This window comes from Diceros bicornis, chromosome 25, assembly GCF_020826845.1.
Source record: "Diceros bicornis minor isolate mBicDic1 chromosome 25, mDicBic1.mat.cur, whole genome shotgun sequence".
Lineage (NCBI taxonomy): Eukaryota > Metazoa > Chordata > Mammalia > Perissodactyla > Rhinocerotidae > Diceros > Diceros bicornis.
In genome coordinates this window covers 22141660-22166226 of record NC_080764.1, presented here as the reverse complement: position 1 = coordinate 22166226, position 24567 = coordinate 22141660, and the positions used below count along the sequence as shown (strand labels likewise).

At 38.7% G+C, this 24567-nt stretch overlaps 1 protein-coding gene across 1 annotated transcript in view; it reads left to right on the top strand.

Moving 5' to 3' along the window:
- Window positions 1–24348, top strand: part of ANO4 (anoctamin 4) — a 190571-nt gene extending 166223 nt beyond the window's left edge. The window contains exons 23-26 of the mRNA XM_058568797.1: window positions 6039–6158; window positions 19582–19687; window positions 21437–21632; window positions 23794–24348. Coding sequence (XP_058424780.1) covers window positions 6039–6158; window positions 19582–19687; window positions 21437–21628 — 418 coding nt within the window. The 3' untranslated portion in view covers window positions 21629–21632; window positions 23794–24348. The remainder of the gene's footprint in view (window positions 1–6038; window positions 6159–19581; window positions 19688–21436; window positions 21633–23793) is intronic.
- The last annotated feature ends 219 nt before the right edge of the window (window positions 24349–24567 follow it).

Sequence of the window (24567 nt, the reverse complement as noted above, 5' to 3'; positions counted from 1 at the left end):
GGGAGGTAGAATTATGATATAATAACTCTTTCAGCCAAAGAAAACACATCCCGATCTACTGAAGGGAGGGAGGTCATACAGATCAGACAAGTTTTAGGTGGAACCCAATGTGAGAGCAGGAATTAATCATTTTTCCCACCCCGACCCCTGCCCATAATGAATTCAGAAATGTGTGGTATGCTAATTTGTACAGACAAAAACGTGGTACATGATGTAGTATATAGTTATGCTGTTTTTATGAGTTTGTAAAAGGACAATTAGAATCTGATTCCCCTTGTGTCATTATACGTAGACTCTGCAAATCTATGAGTACACAGTAGGTACTCAATAAATACTTGTGGAATAAGTAACTAAATAATTCTTTCCTGGCTATTGACCTGACCACTGTCTATATTACCCCAGGCAAATTGGGTGGACCCTGGGAGCTCAATTCTATGGCATCACATCAATGATTCCCAAAGCCAGGGCTTTCTGGGTATTGCTGGTAAGATAAAACCTAGGCAAAATTATAACATGTCCCCTAGCTTTCATTTCTATACCCTTGGAAAAGAAACAGGAAGTCTTAATATACTTTAATGGGAGAAAAATACCTGTTTGACTAAAGTCAAAATAATCAAGTTCTGATTGTGAGATTTAGATGTCTGTAGGTCAGAATGGGATGTAATTTGAGGTCATAGGGTCTTTTCAATGCCCCAGAAATCATCCCACATGGGCCACTGACTACTCACACAAGCAGCCCTGCCTCCTGTTTGGTCTGAGCCAAACTAATTCATCCTCTATAGCCATTATAGTTCGATTAGCCCCAAGGAATAAAGTGCCACCAAATCAAGTCAGCTAAATTCATGCACACCTGGCCTAGGTCCAATTTCATTATTAATCCTACATAAATGCTCTATGGATGGACATGGATGATCGAATGCGATACATCTCACAATGCAGCTATTTGAAGAAGCTTCTATAAAGTTCTTTACTACAATAACCATGTGGCCATTAAATACTAATTATATAGCAACTTTAAGTGATCATACCGTCCAATTTTAAGAGAGATTTAAAGATTTATGTTGTACTACCCATGCATTTCTGTCTAATTGTAACTGTTGTCAACATTCTCTGCTGACTTAACCTAAAAAAGCTTACGTTTATTCAAACCACTTTCGCCTATGTTTTGCATTTGATTCTCAAAACAACCCTGGCAGTGGGATATGCGTTATTATCCTTACTTTAGCAGAAAGAGATTAAGAGAAGTTAAATCCAGAATCACAAGGCAGAGTAACTGTTGGAACCTACACGAAGGTAAAGCCTAGATTTATATGGTTCTCTCCAACCTGAACCTCACAGCCCTCAGGGCCAAGGCCAATAAGTGGCCCTCTAGCTCATCTAACAGTGAAACTCCCTGGGATTTAAGTCCCAGTGGTTATTTCAGGTCTTTGCCGACTCCAAATGTGGTGAAACCTATCTTGGTTTGAGAGAAACCAAAAAATAGAGTGGAAAAATTTATGCGCAGTTGATAGTGAATCAAAGCTTTAGAATTTTGACAGCCTAATAGATTTAAGGCAATGTTTGTGGTGATTAAAATTTATCTAATAGCCTCCTTAATTCAGTTTTATTGGGCTTATATATATATAACCTTTCTCTTTGATTTAAAAGCCTTCTGCCACTTTCGATATGTGTAGATCTACTTTTTATCTTCTAATACATTGGTCATTTTTCTTGTTTTTAAATAGTTATATTTTGTATGTTTCTTCATAAATCTTATTTTCTGCCCACCAGCTGCTCTATTGTCCTTTTCAGGTTTGTTTCTTTTTCCAGTTTATAAATGACTGAACTCATAGAGGAGCAGCATTGTCAAATTTTAGAATGTCATAGGCTTTTGGAGTAGTATGTGCAGTCATAGTTCAAATCCCACTTACTATGATTTAATTCAGCTGTAGAAATGCCATATTTCAATTTAAATTGACCCTAAATCAAAAGTACTCCAACCAAACCAATCACCTTTCTCCAAAACTTCAGGCTACCTCCATGCTTCCTTCTTACCATTCTTTTAGCTTTCCCTGGCTTCTCGTTGGATGAGAATTTCACGCATATGTCTAAGGTCATTCAGTTCACATGCCCCTTGTCCCTATGACAGAATGTTTTAGTTGTTCCTGGCTGTGCATTCCAATCACAGTCTCTCTGCTCTCATGGATGCTCAGCAAACGAGTCTTCAGTGGCATAGTGGGGAAGACATTCTCATTTTTCAGCCAGGTCTGTACATCAAAGGAATGCTGTGCTTTGAGGTGATGTTCTCCACAATAGGTACAGGAGAATTTTTCAAAAGTTTTCACTTTTCCTCTTAAGACACTCTTTCTTTTCAGCTACAGCCTGCCTGAGTTGATTCCCGGAACAATGCTCGTGATCAGATTGCTCATTGTTTGCAAAATGAAGCCACCTCCTCTTTCAGGGTATCTTTCCAAGAACCCTTTAGAAAAGAGCTTAGAGAACTAAAATCACCTCTGGGCAGACATCAGGAGACAGAAATTATGAAGTAAAGCCGAAGATGTATCCTATAAAATTGTTCTGTCAATCAGAGTTAAAATTTCAATCAACAAACTAAAATTTTTTCCAGACAGCACAAATAACCAGTTTGATTTCTTCCCCCACTGAATGCAATAAACTAATTATTTTGTTATCAGATAAACATGGACTACAGTTTTGGAACATTCTTTAAGGATATATGCAGGCCTTCAAATTATTGTGAGGTATATACCTGATTTAGTGATAGAAATAAAAGCTGATTTTTCTGTAAAAATAGTGATATTATAAGGAATTAGAGACTTGATCAAGGACACAATGCTCAAATTTTCACAGAATCAACCACATATATCTTACTTAATGAACTATAAATAACGTTTATACAAACTATAAATCAATTAAATAGATCAACACAATAACCAGTTGCAAAGTTGTATTTAAAAAGATAAAACTTACTGTACAGAGGTCTAATCTTCCTTTTTCATAATGTCTGACGTTTTTATTGCAAAAAGTCAGAAGTCCACTTTCTTCTGTCCTCATCAGCCTAATTTATTATCTATAAATAAATGTCATTTATTGTCTATAAAGCATGTTTGACTTTAAATGCACAAACTTGATCTAATTTCCCCTAGCTTTTTCACTCTTTGAGTCTTATCCCCATGCTACTTGTATCACAATGTCTAAAACCTCAAAAGCAAATTTAGTAGCAGAATTCAAAGACACTCAGCAGTGAGTTGGATCTGGAATCTACAAACTCAAAAGTCAACTTCTGATTCTGTTCTTTCTCTTGAAACCAATTATAATGATGACTAGTTCATCCTTTTCCCCGTAGTAAAGGATTGAAAACAATAAGTAATGAATGGGTTTAAAACCAGAATTCTCACATTTAAATGAATGTGGTCTTCTCGTAAGTTACTTGGAAGAGGTATGCATCCTAATTCAAACAATGCTACTCTTTCATAAGACATGTTCTGAATCTCCTTTCTTAGAAATGCCTTCAGACGCAATCTACCAGCCCCTTAAGAAAATAGACTTCATTATTTTATATTCACAGGCAACCCTTTCTCTGTCTGATACTTTTTCTTCATACCTCTCTCTTCTCCCTGATCATCAGTGTAGCCTCGTCTTTCCTCTGTCTCTCTTGGAGCTGGTGATGTGTCACAGTGAGAGTATATAGATCTCCCGCCAGCAAACTTAGTGATAGATATGGGATCTGCTGCTGCCCATGGCCTTCCTACTGTATCAGTAGTTCATTGAGTTGACACATGGATGCCATTGGCTGAACTTAATACAGCGAAGCATGGGAAATTTCATTTCCCTGCATTGATGACCATCTCATCTATTTGATGTTGGCAAGCTAATATTCTACCATAGTGAAAAGAATTAGAGAAATGCCTAGACAGCTCAGTATTAGCAGTCCTTCTTCTTTACCTGATTATGGAAATAATATGGAAAGAAGACTAACACAGCTGATAACTATATATGTACTAGGTCCATGTGTAATGCTTTGTACCCAGAAGGGTATAACCAGAAGTGTGTACACACCCACTAAAGGCACATTTTCAGCTTGGATTTATGACTGACATTATGTGAATATGCTTAATAAATAGTTCAAAGATATATCCTCCTTATTTTGAGGGTAGGGTGTTCAGTCCATGAGACAGGTATTTCATTCAAATTTAGATCTAAATTGAGTTTTTGAACAGAGCAGCCATTAGACAGCAGCTTTAATCTCAGTACAGCTCAGGGCTGCTTTGTGACAGAAGAGTGTAGGAGAGGTCATGAATATTCCATTTCAGTACTGGGCCTGTTTTTGCCAGTTTCCAGAGCACCTTTCTTTTCCCATGGCTCAGCTCCTGAGAAGACTGCCATAAACTGTATTTCACAAAACTAGCTCCCTCTCTGTGACAGCTAATAATCATCAAGGCACTAATTATTTTCATGTCACGTTCTAGGCAGTTCATAGATGAGAGAGACATCATTCCAAATTACCTTTTCAAGCAGTGATAGGGGAGGCCTGCTGCCAGTTGGAGTAAGGCATGTTATACACCCGCTGACCATTCGTTTCACCCATGAGTGATTTGACAAATGGGTCCTTCTGCCTGGTTCATTTTTTTTAAGGCCATGATGAAACCAGTGATTTGTCTTGAGCAAGACAACACACAGAACCTATGTGTTCTCAGAACTATGTTCGTGTCATCATTTTGGCTTGGTATTCAGCAACTTGAGATAATCACACAGACATGTTAATGAAGAGAGTTTGAAGACCATGATTTATTCATTCAGTCAGTAATTATTTCTTGATCTCCAGCTAGGTGCAAGAAATAAATAAAATGAATTAATAATAGCCACTGACATTTATTAAGATCTTGCTCTAGGCTAAGCACTATATCATTTGCTTTACATATATCATTTCGTTTAATCCCTATGATGGTGGGCACTTTTGTTGCTTAAAGAAGTTACATAATTTGCCAAGATTACATGGCTAGAAAACAGCAGAGTTACAATTTGACCCCAAAGCCCAAGTTTGTAGTATTGTAATTTACTGACCCCCAGTATAGAATGAAAGCCACGTCCTCAAGAAGCTTATAATCCCTAGGGGATCCAGGCAATAGTTTTATTCCTAGTCCATTCTCAAGACCTTGATAGACTCTCTGGTACTTCAGTTTTCCTCCAATTGAATTCAATATTTACAGGATTCCTATGCTGCACGAGACTGTCCTAGGTCCTATATCTAATATCTAAAATATCTATGACACCTGCTCTGCTCTAAAAAAAATAAATAAATAAAACTATAATCCAAACGAGAAGGCATACATATATGCAGCCAACTCTAGCACAAGCTGTATGGCAATTGTGAAGTAAGTGTAGCAGCATCGCAGAAAGAAGGGAATGAGTCTTCTTACTGGGGGGATTAGGATGTCTTCCCAGAAATGGTGGCAATTCAGTTGGCCATTGAAGGGTGAGCACTATTTCCACTTGTAAAGAAGTGAGTAGGGAATCCCAACAGAAAAGACAACCTGAGCAGAAGTATGAAAGCCTATGATACATGCAGGTAATATAGTCTAGCATGAGTGTAGCATAGGATATGAGTTGGCTGTGTGGGGAGGGAGTCATATTCACACCAATCATGTTCATGGCATTATGAAAAAGTATAGATATTCCTTAATGAAGGAATGTATTTATGTATGCATGTGTGTGTATCGTCAATGAAAGAAGCAGAGACTTACCTATCATTTATGCTGATCATGCAATGCTATCTTTCAACTAGTTCACTGAAGCATTGATTGGGGTAGTGATGTTCTGTATAATGATTCTTCACAAAAAGGACTGGAACAAAAGAAATTACTTATTCCTGACTCAACATCCCCAGGGTTTTCCAGTGTATCCTAACTGGGGCACTTGTGATACGGAAGAGCCAATGCAAGGTACTTACAACTGCAGGAACTTCTAGGAAGTAAAGCCTTTAGTGAACTGGGTGCAGAGGTGATCAGAGTTCTAATTATAGAATTTGTTTTCTCTTTTAGGTGCATGGTTGGCTATGTGAATGCTAGCTTGTCTGTGTTTCGAATTTCTGACTTTGAGAATCGATCTGAGCCTGAGTCTGATGGCAGTGAGTTCTCAGGGACTCCTCTGAAGTACTGCAGGTGAGCATAACACTCTTAGCCTAAGCTGAGCTGGCTCTGCTGTGGGGAGGTTTTGCTCAGACAGCCCTTTCTGACTGGTGGGTTTAAAGCAGTGGTTCTCAACCTTGATTATGTGTTGAAATCCCCTGGAGAAATTTTAAATCTCCTCTTGACCAGGCTATGATCCAGACCAATTAAAACAGAATTTCTAGGGCTGGAACCCAGGCATCTAAATCCAAGAAGCCCATAGAGTTCCAAATAAGAGGAACCCAAAGAGACCCACACAAAGATATTATAATCAAAATGTCAAAAGTTAAAGACACTAAGAGAATATTAAAAGCAGCAAGAGAAAAACAACTTGTCACATGCAAGGGAACCCCCTTAAGACTATCAACAGATTTTTTTTCAAAACAACCTTTGTAGGCCAGGAGGGAGTGGCACAATATATTCACAGTGCTGAAGGAAAAAACAGCTGCTAACCAAGAATTCTCTACCTGGCAAAGTTGTCCTTCATAATTGAAAGAGAGAGAGTTTTCCAGACAAGCAAAATCTAAAAGATTTCATCACCACTAGATCAGCCTTACAAAAAAAAACAAATTAAATAAGCTGAAATGAAAGGGTGCTAATTAGTAACAAGAAAACATATGAAACTATGAATCTCACTGGTAAAGATAAATATATAGAAAACATAGTAGAATAATAACTTATAAAGCTAGTAGGAAGATTAAAAGACAAAAGTAGTAAAAAGTAATTATAACTACAGTAATTAGTTAAGGGATATACAAGACAAAAAGATGTAAATTGTGACATCAAAAACATAATGTGGAGGGGAGAGTAAAAATGTAGAGCTTTTGAATGTGATTAAACGTAAGTTATCAACTTAAAATAGACTGTTATATAAATACAAATTGTTATACATAAGCCTTATGGTGACCACAAACAAAACTTGGCGTGAAATTTCAGTTGTATATTATTAATTGTCAGTCATCATATTTATGTGCCACTTTGCTTCTTGTGCCCACTCCGCAACCCTCTATCCCTCTGGTAACCATTAATCTGTTCTCTTTGTCCATGTATTTGTTTATCTTCCGGTGTTTGTCTTTTTCTGTCTGGCTTATCTCACTTAATATAATACCCTCAAGTTCCATCCATGTTGTTGCAAATGGGACAATTTTGTCTTTTTTTTGGCTGAGTAGTATTCCATTGTGTATATATACCACATCTTCTTTATCCATTCATCAGTCGATGAGCACTTGGGTTGTTTCCACATCTTGGCTATTGTGAATAATGCTGCAGTGAACATAGGGGTGCATAAGTCTCTTTGAATTGTTGATTTCAAGTTCTTTGGATAAATACCCAGTAGTAGAATAGCTGGCTCATATGGTATTTCTCTTTTCAATTTTTTGAGAAATCATCCATACTGTTTTCCATAGTGGCTGCCCCAGTTTGCATTGCCACCAACAGTGTATGAGGGTTCCCTTTTCTCCACAACCTCTTCAACATTTGTTGTTTTTTGTCCTGGTAATTATAGCCATTCTAACAGGTGTAAGGTGATATCTCACTGTAGTTTTCATTTGCATTTCCCCGATTATTAGTGATGTTGAACATTTTTCATGTGCCTGTTGGCCATCCACATATCTTCTTTGTAAAAATGTCTGTTCATATCCTCTGCCCATTTTTTGATTAGGTTGTTTTTTTGTTGTTGAGTTGTAAAAAAAAATTTTTTTTAATAATAAATAAAGGCAGAACCCAGAGTGGTATGCAGAGCATTGCAACCAACTTTTACCCAAAGGGCGTTTGCTGAACTGGGTAGACTTAAGTTTTGTTTTTCAAGACCTCACGTGGTTAGGGAAGTTGAAAGAAAACAGAGAAATGACCAGCCTTTGAGTATAAATCTAAACACATACCACATAAGACAATAAAATATTGTTGATATAGACCCAATAAACTAGGGTCTATTTTACAGCAGTGGAAATAAATTAGCTACATGCAACAGCATGGATGAAACTCAGTAGCATGATAGTGAAAAAAAAGCAAGCCTCAGAAGGCTTTCTATAAAGTTCAAAAACAAAACTGAACAGTATAATATTCAGGCAAATGAGAATACATATACGTACATAAATATATGTTAATGATAAAAATGAAATTCAGGGTAAGGAAAGCAAGGGGATGAGATGAGGGAGGAGCACAGAGATAGATAGAATTTCCTGGTAATGTTTTAATTCATGGGTTGCATGGTGGGTTTATGAGAGTTCACTATATTTTCAAGTATTAAATGAATAAACATCAAAATTAGAGAAAAGAAGAACATGAATGGACCAATAAGGTTAGTGATTAAAATTAAGAATTGTGATTAGGCCAATTCTGAGCACCTGAGGGCCAAAATAATGTTATATGGAAAGGCAAAGGATGAAGAATAGTCAAGACGCGTTTGAAGGTTGAGATTTACCTTATGTTAGACATAGTATAAAATTATAGTAATTAATCAATGTGGTGTTGTCACAAGAACAGATAAATAGAAAATGTGACAGAATTGAGAACTGAAAAATAAATTGCATAATTAAAGATGTAATCATAGCACAACACATACAATATGAATCCATTTATATAGAGTTTATTTTTTTTTGTTTTTTTTTGTTTTTTTTTCTGTTTATTGCAGTAACATTGGTTTATAACATTGTATAAATTTCAGGTGTACATCATTATACTTCTATTTCTACATAGATTACATCATGTTCACCACCCAAATACTAATTACAACCCATCACCACACACATGTGCCAAATTATCCCTTTCGCCCTCCTCCCTCCCCCCTTCCCCTCTGGTAACCACCAATCCAATCTCTGTCCCTATGTGTTTGTTTATTGTTGTTATTATCTACTACTTAATGACGGAAATCATACGGTATTTGACCTTCTCCCTCTGACTTATTTCACTTTGCATAATACCCTCAATGTCCATCCATGTTGTCACAAATGGCGGGATTTCATCATTTCTTATGGCTGAGTAGTATTCCATTGTGTATATATACCACATGTTCTTTATCCATTCGTCCCTTGATGGGCACTTAGGTTGCTTCCAAGTCTTGGCTATTGTGAATAACGCTGCAATGAACACAGGGGTGCATGTATCTTTACGCATTGGTGTTTTCAAGTTCTTTGGATAAATACCCAACAGTGGAATAGCTGGATCATGTGGTAGTTCTATCCTTGATTTTCTGAGGAATCTCCATACTGTTTTCCATAGTGGCTGCACCAGTTTGCACTCCCACCAGTGAGGATGTGGAGAGAGTTCCCTTCTCTCCACATCCTCTCCAACACATGTTGTTTCCTGTCTTGTTAATTATAGCCATTCTGACGGGCATGAAGTGATATCTCATTGTAGTTTTGATTTGCATTTCCCTGATAGTTAATGATTTTGAACATCTTTTCATGTGTCTGTTGGCCATGTGTATATCTTCTTCGGAGAAATATCTGTTCAGGTCATTTGCCCATTTTTTTATTGGGTTGTTAGTTTTTTTGTTGTTGAGATGCATGAGTTCTTTATATATTTTGGAGATTAAGCCCTTATCAGATGTATGCTTTGCAAATATCTTCTCCCAATTGTTAGGTTGTCTTTTCGTTATGTTGATGGTTTCCTTTGCTGTGTAGAAGCTTTTTAGTTTGATGTAGTCCCATTTGTTTATTTTTTCTATTGTTTCTCTTGCCTGGTCAGACATGGTGCTTGAAAATATGTTGCTAAGACCGATGTCGAAGAGTGTGCTGCCTATGTTTTCTTCTAGAAGTTCCATAGTTTCAGGTCTTAGATTCAAGTCTTTAATCCATTTGGAGTTAATTTTTGTGTATGGTGTAAGGTAAGGGTCTACTTTCATTTTTTTGCATGTGGCTATCCAGTTTTCCCAACACCATTTGTTGAAGAGACTTTCTTTTCCCCATTGTATGTTCTTGGCTCCTTTGTCAAAGATTAGCTGTCCATAGATGTGTGGGTTTATCTCTGGGCTTTCGATTCTATTGCCTTGATCTGTGTGTCTGTTTTTGTGCCAGTACCATGCTGTTTTGGTTACTATAGCTTTGTAGTATATTTTGAATTCAGGGAGTGTGATACCTCCAGCTTTGTTCTTTTTTATCAGGATTCCTTTAGCTATTCGGGGTCTTTTGTTGTTCCATATAAATTTTAGGATTCTTTGCTCTATTTCTGTGAGAACTGTTGTTGGAACTTTGATAGGGATTGCATTGAATCTATAGATTGCTTTAGGAAGTATGGACATCTTAACTATGTTAATTCTTCCAATCCAAGAGCACGGAATAGCTTTCCATTTCTTTGTGTCGTCTTCAATTTCTTTCAGCAATGTTTTATAGTTTTCGGTGTACAGATCTTTCACCTCTTTGATTAAGTTTATTCCTAGGTATTTTATCCTTTTTGTTGCAGTTGTAAATGGGATGGTATTCTTAATTTCTCTTTCTGCTACTTCGTTGTTAGTGTATAGAAATGCAACTGATTTTTGTATGTTGATTTTGTATCCTGCAACTTTACCATATTCGTTTATTACTTCTAAGAGTTTTCTGGTGGATTCTTTAGGGTTTTCTATATATAAAATCATGTCATCTGCAAATAGTGACAGTTTCACTTCTTCCTTTCCAATTTGGATCCCTTTTATTTCTTTCTCTTGCCTGATTGCTCTGGCTAGGACTTTCAGTACTATGTTAAATAGGAATGGTGACAGTGGGCATCCTTGTCTGGTTCCTGTTCTTAGAGGGATAGCTTTTAGTTTTTCACCACTGAGGATGATATTAGCTGTGGGTTTGTCATATATGGCCTTTATTATGTTGAGGTACTTTCCTTCTATACCCATTTTATTCAGAGTTTTTATCATAAATGGATGCTGTATCTTGTCAAATGCTTTCTCTGCATCTATTGAGATGATCATGTGATTTTTATTCTTCATTTTATTAATGTGGTCTATTACATTGCTTGATTTGCGAACGTTAAACCATCCCTGCATACCTGGAATAAATCCCACTTGATCATGGTGTATAATCTTTTTAACGTATTGTTGTATGTGATTTGCTAGTATTTTGTTGAGGATTTTTGCATCGATGTTCATCGGTGATATTGGCCTGTAATTTTCTTTTTTTGTGTTGTCCTTGTCTGGTTTTGGTATCAGGGTAATGTCGGCTTCGTAGAATGAGTTAGGGAGCTGCCCCCCCTTCTCAATTTTTTGGAAGAGTTTGAGAAAAATAGGTATTAAGTCTTCTTTGAATGTTTGGTAGAATTGACCAGGGAAGCCGTCTGGTCCTGGACTTTTTTTGGGGGGGGAGGTTTGTGGTTACTGTTTTGATCTCCTTACTGGTGATTGGTCTATTCAAATTCTCTACTTCTTCTTGATCCAATTTTGTAAGGTTGTATGATTCTAAGAATTTATCCATTTCTTCCAGATTGTCGAATTGGTTGGCATATAGCTTTTCATAGTATTCTCTTATAATCTTTTGTATTTCTGAGGTGTCTGTTGTAATTTCTCCTCTTTCATTTCTGATTTTACTTATTTGTGCCATCTCTCTTTTTTTCTTCGTGAGTCTAGATAAGGTTTGTCAATTTTGTTTATCTTTTCAAAGAACCAGCTCTTGGTTTTATTAATTTTTTCTATTGCTTTTTGGTCTCTATTTCATTTATTTCTGCTCTGATTTTTATTATTTCCCTTCTTCTACTGATTTTGGGCTTTGTTTGTTCTTCTTTTTCCAGTTCCTTTAGGTGCATTGTTAGATTGTTTATTTGAGATTTTTCTTGTTTGTTGAGATAGGCCTGTATTGCTATAAACTTCCCTCTTAGAACCACTTTTGCTGTATCCCATAAATTCTGGCATGTCATATTTTCATTTTCATTTGTCTCCAGGTATTTTTTGATTTCTTCTTTGATTTATTCATTGACCCAATTATTGTTCAGTAGCATTTTGTTTAATCTCCACGTATTTGTGGCTTTCTGATTTTCTTCCAATAGTTGATTTCTAGTTTCATACCGTTGTGGTCAGAAATGATGCTTGGTAATATTTCAATCTTCTTAAATTTATGGAGACTTGTTTTGTGGCCTAATATGTGATCAGTCCTGGAGAATGTTCCATGTGCATTTGAAAAGAATGTGTATTCTTTGGTTTTTAGATGGAATGCTCTGTATATATCTACTAGGTCCATCTGTTCTAATGTGTCGTTTAAGGCCAATGTTTCCTTATTGATCTTCTGTTTGGATGATCTATCTGTTGTGTGTAAGTGGAGTGTTAAAGTCCCCTACTATTATTGTGTTACTGTCTATTTCTGTTTTTATGTCTGTTAATAATTGCTTTATATATTTAGGTGCGCCTACATTGGGTGCGTAGATATTTACAAGTGTTATATCCTCTTGTTGGATTGTTCCCTTGATCATTATGTAATGCCCTTCTTTGTCTCTTTTTACAGTTTTTGTTTTAAAGTCTATTTTGTCTGATATGAGTACTGCTACCCCAGCTTTCTTTTCATTGCCATTTGCGTGGAGTATCTTTTTCCATCCCTTCACTTTCAGTTTGTGAGTGTCTTTAGGTCTGAAGTGTGTCTCTTGTATGCAGTATATATATGGGTCTTGTTTTTTAATCCAATCAGCCACCCTATGCCTTTTAATTGGAGCATTTAGTCCATTGACGTTTAAAGTAGCTATTGATAAGTATGTACTTACTGCCATTTTTTAACTTTTTTTTTTCTCCGTGTTTTAGTAGTCCTTCTCTGTTCCTTTCTTCTTCTATAGAGAATTGATGGTCTCTTTAGTTTGACCTCTGTCTGAAAGCTGTACTCTTTAATTCCCCTCCTCCCTCCTTTTATGTTTTTGATATCATATCTAACCTCTTTTTTGTGCATTTGTATCCATTACGTTATTATCATGGAAATAGATAATTTTTCCTATTTGTGGTCTTCTCTTTTCCCCTTAAATCAGTCCCTTTAACATTTCTTGTAGCACTGGTTTATTGTTAACAAACTCCTTTAATTTTTGCTTGTCTGGGAAATTTTTGATCTCTCCTTCCATTTTGAATGATATCCTTGCTGGGTAGAGTATTCTTGGCTGTAAGTTTTTTCCTTTTAGCACTTTAAATATATCGTGCCACTCTCTTCTAGCCTGTAAGGTTTCTGCTGAGAAGTCAGCTGATAGCCTTATGGGGTTTCCTTTGTATGTAACTTGACTTTCTCTTGTGGCTTTTAGGATTCTCTCTTTATCTTTAATTCTGGACATTTTGATTATGATGTGTCTTGGTGTGGGCCTCTTTGGGTTTATCTTGCTTGGGGCTCTCTGTGATTCCTGTACCTGAATGTATGTTTCCTTCCTTAGGTTAGGGAAGTTTTCATCTATTATTTCTTGAAATAGATTCTCTGCCCCTTTGTCTCGCTCTTCTCCTTCTGGGACACCTATAACACGGATGTTAGTGTGCTTGATGTTGTCCCAGAGGTCCCTTAGACTGTCCTCACTCTTTTTAATTCTTTTCTCTTTTACCTGTTCAGCTTGGGTAATTTCTTCTAGTCTTTCGTCCAGCTCACAGATCCGTTCTTCTGTATCCTCTACTCTGCTTTTGAGTCCCTCTAGTGAATTTTTCATTTCCAGTATTGTAGTCTTCATTTCTGATTGGTTCTTTTTTATATCTTCCATTTCTTTGTTGACATTCTCACTGAGTTCGTCTATTCTTCTCCCCACATCAGTGAGCATCCTTAACACTCTTAGTTTGAACTCTCTGTCGGATAGGTTGCTCATTTCTGTTTCACTTAGTTCCTTTTCTGGGATTTTGTCCTGTTCCCTTACTTGGAATGTATTCTTTTGCCTCCTCATTTTGCCTCTTTCCCTGTGCTTGTGTCTATGTGTTAGGTAGGTCAGCTACGTCTCCTGCTCTTGGATAGGTGACCTTATATAAGTAATGGCTTAGGAGGCCTGCAGTATGCTTCCCTCAGTTCTCAATGTTCCATGGGAGACCCCTATGTGGGCTACGTGTGTCCTTCTGTTGTGGCCTGTTTGCTCTCCCTGTAGGCACCCAGGGAGGCCGAGTTATGCTCCTGGCCAGCTGTTGTAATGCTCAGCTGCTTGTAGTTGTTGTGGGCCCTTCAGTCTCTTTATCAGGTGTGGGGAGCCCCAGCACAGTTGGCTGCAAGTTCTAATACCACATTTGTGTTGCAGTATTTCTTCTAAGTGAGTAGGCCCCCAGCGTGGCAGGTTGTTAGGCTCAGGGCCTCACAATTGCTGTAAGCCTCTAGCCTATTAGGTCTCTTGTCAGCTGTCTGAGGATTGCAGCTGGGTGGGGCTGGCCTCAGGCACAGGAGCACCCAAGTGTTTCAGGCTTTGGAGGGTGGGGCAAACCCCCTATGTGGGTCTTTGAGAAGCACAAGTCTTCTGCAGCTGACAAGCCCTGCCGCCCACAGGTCCACACACACAGTCAACACAGTCCTGCCCCGTGTGAGCGCCCCGACCTCCCGAAGCGGACCCAGTCTCTCCACGGCAGGAGCCCCACACACTCCGCCACCGCCCCACACTCTCCACCCGCTCCTTGTGCACACCCTGCCCTGCTCAAGTCGGCTCAGTTGCCAGGCTGCAGAGAATCCAGTCACCAATCTATGCAGGCCCACAAGTTGCCTGAGGGCTTGTTGTTGGGTGGGTCCAGTCTCTAGGGTGGGCTGCCTGCCCTGGCTGAGCTGGATTAAATCCGTGCTCTAGCGGGTGGGGCAGACCCTGGGCTAGCAGGCCTCAGGGAGAACTCCAATGGCGTCTGTGTCAGCACGCCCACACCAGGCCACAACAATGGCCGCCGCCAATGTCCCAGTCCCTGGAGAGGTCTCACCCCTCACCGAGATGCACTCAGGGCCTATGAGGTGAGTCTCTTTTCACCACAGCACTGTGCACCTTTCTTTCTGGTGATTTTAGGATGCTTTCTCAGATGGGTGAGTTTGCGCGCCGGCCCTTTAAGAGCCGGTTTTAGTTTCTTTGTGAACCGGGTTTTCTGGGGGTCCTCCCCAACGTTTTAGTAGCAGCAAAGTCAGATATTATGCCGCTGGTCTCGATTGTGCTGGGTCCACAAAATGCCCACAGCGGGGGCGCTCCCCGGCTCAGGGCCCCGCGCCTCCAGGGAGGCTGTGGACCTGTGAGCTGCTCCCGGAGGCCGTGAAGCTGGCGGCTTGTGAAGGCGGCGTTTTTCCTCTCCAGAAGGGAGTCTCTGCCTCTTCCACCTCAGTTAGGATTGTCCGTTGTTGCAGGAGTTCCTCTTATCCAGTTTTCAGTTCTGTCTCGGGTAATTTTTCCACGAGTAGTTGTAAATTGGCTGTGTCTGCGGGAGGAGGTGAGTTCAGAGTCTGCCTATGCCGCCATCTTGACTTCCTCCTATATAGAGTTTAAAGCAGACAAAACTAAGCACTGTTTTATTTAGGAACAGTTGCCTAAGTAGTATAAATAAAGAAAAGCAGGAAATTATAATAGCAGTTACTTTCTGGGGTGTCTGGGATTGCCAGTGAGGCATTTCTTAGCCACTAACTATGTTCTGTGTCTTAATTTGGATGGAACATAAGGTTCACTTATCATTCTTTCAAATGTACATGCACTTTTATTTTCACAGTTTAAAAAATGGGAATGAATTAACTATATCTGGTGCTAGAAAAATAATGTTTGCAAGCCAATCATCCATTGCCTGAGCAATAAAAGCAGCTTTAGAGAATGCACTAATTTAAGTCAAAAAGAAACATCCTTCTTTTCCCACATGTAAAATTGAAGCCAAGAAATTAAAACTGTTACTTTCTGAAAACAACTCTGACTCACAAGAAAAAATTCCTCCAAACATTAATACCTCTAGACTACTTAGTGTCTTTGAAGGTACTAGACTAAAAGATTAGAGGAGTAAAACTTTGATTTAATTAGCTTTAAAGATTAGCTTCCTGGCTGTTTCTACAGCAGGACAGGGAAGCGTTTTCTTATACAAGTGCCAGAGAACATGTAGCCAGTCATTTTGCAAATAAATAGCACTGCATCAAAAACAGAGCACAAGGTTCTGAGAATTTCACAACATCTGATTCTTGTTCTCAGAACCTAAGTGCCATGGTTCTGAGAACATGGAGCACAAATGACATCTGAGCATAGTCCTGCCTCAAACCTCTGCCTCATGGAAAAGGTGAGTGGGATCGGGATAGGCTGGAGCATGATCTGAGAGGTCCACTTGCAACAGTCACCTGCAAACTCCTAGAAGAAAAGAGTGAGAGTCCAAAATTTTAGGACAGGGTGAGCAGGGAGACTCTAATTTTGTTGCTAGGGAAAACTGATGTCCACAGAAGCTTCATGAATTACCCAAGATGATATTTATCAGGCAAACCCCAAACTTGGTTCCACTATGCTTTCCAGTGCATAATTCTGGACACAGCAGCAGGCGGTGAAGCAGATGACAGCTGAACTCATTGGCACCACTGAGTTTTAATTCCTTTAGGGTAGCAATAAGAAATTTTCGAGAGAGAAACTTGACTTTATGGTACAGTGACTTAAGCGAGTAGGAAGGCCAGAGGCCTGCTGCTTCTGAAAACTGAAACTTAAGAATTTCACAACATCTGATTCTTGTTCTCGGAACCTAAGTGCCAATATGGGCGCATTATGTTCCTCTGCGCACAGGTTAGCCGAGCTCTGTGGTAGATCCACAAATGGACGTACATTACATGCAGGCTGAACAGATAGATGCATAGCCTCTACAACTGGATCTCTCCATAGAAATTATCTAAAACATTGCCAGCTCACCATAGCCATGAGTATAAGTGTTTTCTAAATATTAAAAAGAAAATGTAAAGAACATTAATTTTTCATCTTAAAAATGCATAAATTAAAATTTAAAATTACCATCTAGAAACAACTGTTTTCATTTTTGCATATTATATGTGTACAATTTTACAAATAGAGTCATTGTGTTTGATAATCTAGTCTCATTATTGAGTCATAAAAAGTATTTCAACTTTCTAGTTTTGATACTTATATTTAATGGCTGTTTATAGTTGACATATCCTATGCTGAATAAATGAATTCATTTATTTGCTATGAATTTGCAGCAAGAATTTCAAGAATGATACATCTGAATTGTATTTTCTGGAAATAGTCAAGGAAACTGGTCTGCAAGGTTAAGGAAAAAACCATGATTTTCCACTCAATGAATTTAGAAGGGATCTAGGGAGAAAGAGATTGTTCAAAATTCTTCAAATGAGGGGCTGGCCCGGTGGCTCAGTGGTTAAGTGCACACTCAGGGTTCACAGCTTTGGATCCTGGGTGCCGACTGATGCATTGCTTGTCAAGCGATGCTGTGGCAGTGTCTCTTATAAAGTAGAGGAAGATGGGCACGAATGTTAGCCCAGGACCAATCTTCCTCAGCAAAAAAGAGGAGGATTGGCATCTGCTGTTAGCTCAGGGATAGTCTTCCTCACATAAAAAAAAAAATTCTTCAAATGAAAAGCCAAACAAGGTCTGAGAAGCTAGGAGATGGAGTAGTCAAGATGAAGGGCAAAGGCGAGAGCAGAGAAGAGGCATAAATAGGAGACGGACCAGTGAGTCCTGAAAAGAATTTCCTGTTTTAGTGAACACTATTGTATAAAAAGTTTAAGGAGTTAGTGAAGGTGACTCTTGAAACAATTTGGGCTCCCTCCTTTTATAAATGTACTTTTGTCTAATAATTGACCAGATGTATAATTAAAAGCATATGCTGTTTTTCTTCTAGAATATTTACTTGGACTATATTTGAAATATATGCAGCTAAAGACAAGCAAAGGAATTAGATTTGTTATCTTCATTGCAGAAAACACAATTCCTGGTTCTTGACTAGCTGTGCTCTGCAAAAAGTAAAAGAAGGTTAGAATAGTCCGTGCAAACTTTTAGTCCTGAATAAAATTCTTCTTTCTAAAATTCCAGACATTGTTATTGGACCTATGACAGTAACAAATTATGTAACAATATATTAGAAAGAACAATGTTTTAGACAATTACCTAATCCTCATCATTATAGACAGAGCCAACAGTCTGAAGGCACTAACAGATTCATTCTTAATTTCAGCACCGGGTACTCAACGTAATATCACTTTACTGACAAAATAATCATGATACATTATTGCTACATTCCATAGACACTAATAACAATTAAGATGATTATGAAGATGATGATAATAGGGACAGCTCATATTTTTGTAGTCCTTGATACTTTTCGAAGATACTCTGCATAGGAATTATCCTGTACCCTCATGCAAATTAGTGCTGATCTTAAGGTTAGGTACTGTCTCATATGAGAAGCTAGATAATCATAATTTTTTGTGTGTGTGTGAGGAAGATTGGCCCTGAGCTAACATCTGCCAATCCTCCTCTTTGTGCTGAGGAAGACTGGCCCTGGGCTGCCATCCGTGCCCGTCTTCCTCCACTTTATATGGGATGCTGCCACAGTATGGCTTGACAAGCAGTGCGTCGGTGCGCGCCCGGGATCCGAACCGGCAAACCCTGGGCCGCTGCAGCAGAGCATGCGCACTTAACCGCTTGTGCCACTGAGCCGGCCCCTAAATAATCATAATTTTTATTCAGACAAGGGAATTTGGTATGTCTACACAGCAGATCTGTTGGAATAACCAATATCTCTGGGTCTTTTCACATTTCTGGAGCTAATGAAAAGAATATTGGATTCAAATCACGTGAAAACTATATGATGTTGAGAAAGTCAGTTTTCCCACCTGCAATAATAGTAATGGTATGGTAAGGATAAAATGGAGTCACATGGATTTAAGTTCCTAGAATAGTGCTTGACCCCTAGTAGATGCTCAACAAACATTTGTGGAATTTGACGCTGCCTCAAAAGCTACAGCTGGAGCATACATTAAGAAGGACTCTTCAGTGGCAAGTGGCAGAAATCTAGTATAAATTGAAACAAAAAGAAATTGATTGGTTGAGGTAACTGGGAGGTTATAGGGGTGATATCAACATTAGTTATGGCTGAATCCCAGGCCTCCAGCCCTGTCAGCAAGATGCTGCCTCTCTGCTGGCTTTCTTTGTTCTATTGACTTCATTTTCAAGCAAGCTCTCTGCGTACAGTTTGTGATGGCCACCAGCTGCTCCAGGCTTTAACTTCTGTGGGTTTAGTGATAATTCACTAAGTCATCATTCTTACAGAAATCCTGGTGAAGTAGTTTCACCAATCAGGTCTGCCTCATCTTCTGAGCTGGGTTCAGGAAAGGGGGCAAGCCCTGCCCAACCCACACAGATGAAACCCCAGAGGAGAAGAGATATTCTTCTACCAGAAGAAGAAATGCTGAACAACCAAAATGATAGATGTCTAGTATACAGAAACCTTTTAAACTTTTCTCTCATGAATGAGGACTACATAGTGGGAATGGTAGAGATTTGGGAGTCAGGAAAATCATAGTTCAGAGTGTAACATTGTCCTGTATGTTTATAGATACCGAGACTACCGTGACCCTCCTCATTCACTGGTGCCCTATGGCTACACACTGCAGTTCTGGCACGTCCTAGCAGCTCGACTGGCTTTTATCATTGTGTTTGAGGTAAGTTTGCTCAGCTGATTCCTTTATTTCCTTTGACATAGTGAAGTAACAAGAAGTAATGCATAAATAGAAGTTATGAGAACTTTCATTGTGATTATTTATGCCCAGAATTAGTATAGTAGTGTTATGTAATCTCTTTTTTATCTTCTCCTTAATTAAAGTACTTGAATTTTCCAAGAAATATTTGAAAGTACAATGTTGATTGTTAATGCATAAGTCAGGAATCATTGGTCCTAAATATAATATTCAAGAACTATGGTTCTTAAACTAGTAAAATTGCAGTTTTTCCATCCCTACTCCCAGAGATTCTGATACATCATGTCTGCAATTTGCTTTTTACAAGCCCTCCAAGATTATTCTGATGCAGGTGTTCAAGGACTGTGGATTGGAAAGCATTGAAATAGGTATTACAGGTGGTAACTTCGGGTTGTGTATCATCATGACATTACTTATGTTAAGCATGAAAATAAGTATTCACTTCTAAGACTCTATGGACTTATAAAATATAATCTACCTGGTAGTTGCCTATATAGTGTGTCAATAAAAATACAGCATCTATTTTCTTTTAGTCTTTAAGTAAATTGCTGCTAAAAATAGTTTGCATTTCTGTGCTCATAAATGGCAATTTCATCTCCTGTCACATATATGAAAGCCAAATTAATGCAAGCTAAGGCTGCCTCTTGGTTTAGACTAGAAGTTTCCTATACCTCTTTGAAACTATTTCATCACTGTTTTTTCCTTCACTCCAGGGAACCAAAAAAAAAGACAATATTAAGCTGCTCTTCCCTGAGAATTAGCTTATCAATGGCTCAATCCCTTTTAAAGAAGATATTTTTAACCCACTACTATCTTCAGCTTTTTCATACGAAATAAAAAAGTGGTTGTATTAAGTTATTTGACTTATCAAGTAGAACTTTCCATTTCTTTTCAATATATTGTTATTAAACTATTTTAAAATACTAGAAAAATGCAGAAAATCCTCTTAATTAGCAGGATTGTGTGTCATGCATGTGTCACCAAATTTTATATAAAGTTAAGAATACTTAATGGTATCATTTGAACATGATTAATCTTTATTAATACTTTAGAATTGTAAGGACCTTTAAATTGTCATCTAGTGCTGTATTGGTCATCATCGTATAGATGAACAGAAATGACAGTGATTCTAGAGTTCCAGCTATTAGTATTTGTGGCAGTTTACAAAAAAAAAAAAAGAAAAGTTTCTTCCTGAAATGATCACTTCCCTTAGGCCCTTTGATAATTCTTACAATCAAGATTTGCAAAGCATTTAGCAATCTATAAAGCATTTTAAAACATTTTCTTGTAATTTTCACAATAATACCCAGCTTATACATGAGCGAATTGAGGCTCAGACTGACTTAGCATCAGGTAGACAGACAGCTCTTAAGCAGTAAAAGCTACCAAGCTGGGATTCAAACCTGGGTTTTCTGATTCCACAGTATATGTTCTTCTGGCTCTCCTTTGCATTTTCTGACCACTCCTTCTCCACCTTCTTTCCTGACTCCTCTTCTCATTCCCTGTGGGGTGCCATCAGACCAAGTTCAATCCTCACCTATCCCTGTGATCTTTCTTCACACACACCTCCCCTGGCCTCATCCCCCTTTCCAGATACTCCAGACACTCCACATCCCTGGAGTGAAAGGAGTTCTTGAACCAACTCCCAGAGCTCTTTGTAGCAAAGAATGGACAATAGACCTGACGCTGGTATATTCTCCTCTGTGTTTTCAGCACCTCGTGTTTTGTATAAAGCACCTCATTTCATATCTGATCCCAGACCTCCCAAAAGATCTAAGGGATCGAATGAGAAGAGAGAAGTACTTGATTCAGGAGATGATGTATGAAGCAGAACTGGAGCGTCTCCAGAAGGAACGAAAGGAGAGGAAGAAGAATGGAAAAGCACACCACAATGAGTGGCCATGACCAGGTAGGCGAGAGGTGTGCTCATGGTCTGAAACTCTCCTTGGTTGGGAGGGGGCGCTTTAAACTCCCTGAATCAAAGCTTGCCACTGTTCTACTGGTAGGGATCAAAATAAACTTCTTAGAAGCTTCTAAAATCAGCTTGTTTCTTACTTTAATTGCAAATATAACTTGATCATCCTTGTGCACGCAACTCCTGCAACTCTTCTCTGCCTCCATGCCTCACTCTGTCCTGGCAGTCAAGAGCTTCATGAGTTGGCCTAGGTGTTCTCTGAAATAAACCTTCCTTTCCCTTCTACTCCAGCCTGGCTATATTCTCTTTAATATCCCCAGAGCAACCTGCCCCTTCTTTTTGGTTAAAGCCACCTTTTCATCTCACCCAAGGTGGCCTTCCCTCCATCACCCTTTTGTTTCCTCCCAGGCTGATCCATGTCACGCCAAACCCTTTAAGAAGGTTTCCCTAGACTCATCAGCCCATTGAAACTGACTCTTTATAAACGTCTCTGGTTATTACATCAGTACCACATGTATTGACATATATTGATCTCTATTGTTAATGTATGATTTTCAAACAGTCATCAAGCTTCCTCAGCACAATTGAAGCATCTTTAGGAAAGCCTCTATGGGTTGTAATTTTATTCTCCCCACTAGTTAGCAGTGTTAAACACATGGCATCCATTAAACGCACATTCAGTTAATGAAGGTTGGATGAATTAAGACTAAAAACATTGTAATAAAGTTCTGTAATGTTCCCCCATATCTTATCAGAAAGTTCTTCTGAAACCTTTCTTCTCTGGCAAGTCAGTTACTAGCTGTGTGTCCTTGGACAAGTCACTTAACCTCTCTGAGCCTCAGTTTCCTCAGTGATGAAATGGTTAGAGGAGCTCTCAGTTTTGATACTCTGTGAACCTAATATTATAGCATTTCTTTTGCCTTCCTTGCCCTTCATTTCTCTCTCTCCACTTGTTTGAAGACTAACTTTGAAAACATTTTCCAAAGTGTGGCCTCCAAAGGAAAAATGAGATATACAGGAAGAAAAAAATACATTTTTCACTTTTCATATAAGTTAAGCTGTAGCAGATATCTGCAGTGATGTTTGTTGTTAAATCAGTGAAGTTGTATCAACCCAGATCTGTATTAAGAGTCCAGGAGGGTGGACTTGAAGGAAATCACCTAGACCCTGGGTCCACTGGGATAACAGGGGTATATAGATGTTGAACATTGGCCCTGCCCTCAATTCCAAAGTAAGCCTTGGCTTCACTAAAGGCAAGAAATTTTTTTTTTTTAATGTTTTACAACTTAGTAATTTTGCCATTTTCCAGATCTGTTATTTGCCTATGTGACTTTGGGGAAATTACTTAATTTTTTTAAGCCTTCTTATTTGGCAGAACTAATAATGCAGCTCAAATGAGGCAATGTACCTGAGACATTTATGAAACAATAAGGTTCTATGGAATACGATACGGGATTTGTATTGTTGTTAAGCATTGTGTTCTAGTCCACCAGATTCTAGACCTGGCTTTTCCATTCTCTATCTCTATGACCTGGGGTGGAACATTCATGTGGATTCGATTTCCACATTTGCAACAGTAAAGGAATTGGACTGAACAATACTTTAAGAGCCTGTGTGGCTTTAACCTTCTGGGATTCTATAATTTGTTCCAAGCTCCTACCCTGCACCCATTCTGATCACCTCTTCCCTGGCTCTGGGCAGCCTTCAGAGGAGAAAGGTTGACAATCCAGATAGCTTTGGTTGGGATAGGAGGCAGACATTAGTGAAGAGAATTGCTCCTGGGAGCTGTACTGCTGACAATATCCACGCCTTAGGGCTGCGCTGGGCCGCAGGGCTGGTAACCAATTGAGAGTTTCTTCCGTCCTCATAATTATGCGCTGCTTTCTCCCCAAGGAGGCCATTTCTAATTTTTGCTTGAAAGCGTAGTGTTTGTCTGTCTCTATTCCCCTGGTAGTTGGCAGGATGTCACCTTGCTTCAGACTGCCCTTCTGACTCAATCTGTTCATCTGTAAAGCAGGCACAATAACGTTTATACCAGTTTCGGGTTAAAAATTCTTTGAATGCCTTTGATTCATGGTAAGTACAAACCATTGCACATCATGTTCTTAAGCTTTCGTGTGTACATAAGATTTTAATACTTCTTTTCTCTTTCCAGGTCATAGTTCATTTCCAGGCCAAGGACCTGAACTGTGTTTACTTCTCCCGGCTGTGCAAAAGCACATTGAACTGAATGACTAAAATGCAACCGCAGTGCATGTCGCAGACATCGGCAGCAGCGGAGGGGTCAGCACCCTTACAGGACTGCCTGGGAAATCACGCTGCTGGGAAATCACGTTGCAGTCCAGCACACAATTGCTCTCTATCCATAGACCATTCTTGACCAAGCAAGCATGCACATCATGGGCAGTTCCATTCTCAAGTTTTTAAAACCAAGGGAAACTTGTATACTGGGCCTGTTTTTCAGCCTGTTTGCTACCTTTTTTGCATTCTATCCCATGTGAATTTTACAGACACTGGGCTAAAAAGGATATTCAGACACCTGGACACGCATTCCTAGAATGTCATCATCTGGTCCTAATTCCATGTCACCGAACAACACAAACAAGACCCTGTTTATGACTTTTTCTTTCTTTTTTTTAATTTCAGATCTTTCTGAGGAGGTTGTTGTATATGACATATCTATAGCTATGTGTATGGCCATAGATGTATTTCTGTGTGTACATATGTATAGTCATATATTCTTACATATGGTACATATACAGACAGAGATATATAAAGTACATAGAAATTCCTTACTTGTAAATAGCCAAAATGTACTGACACGAATGACAAATTTTCACATTTAAATAGTCATCGACATGAAGCCGTGTTTAATGCTTGTATAATGTGATGCAATAAAATTTAAAATAAATTTATGCACATGGAATAT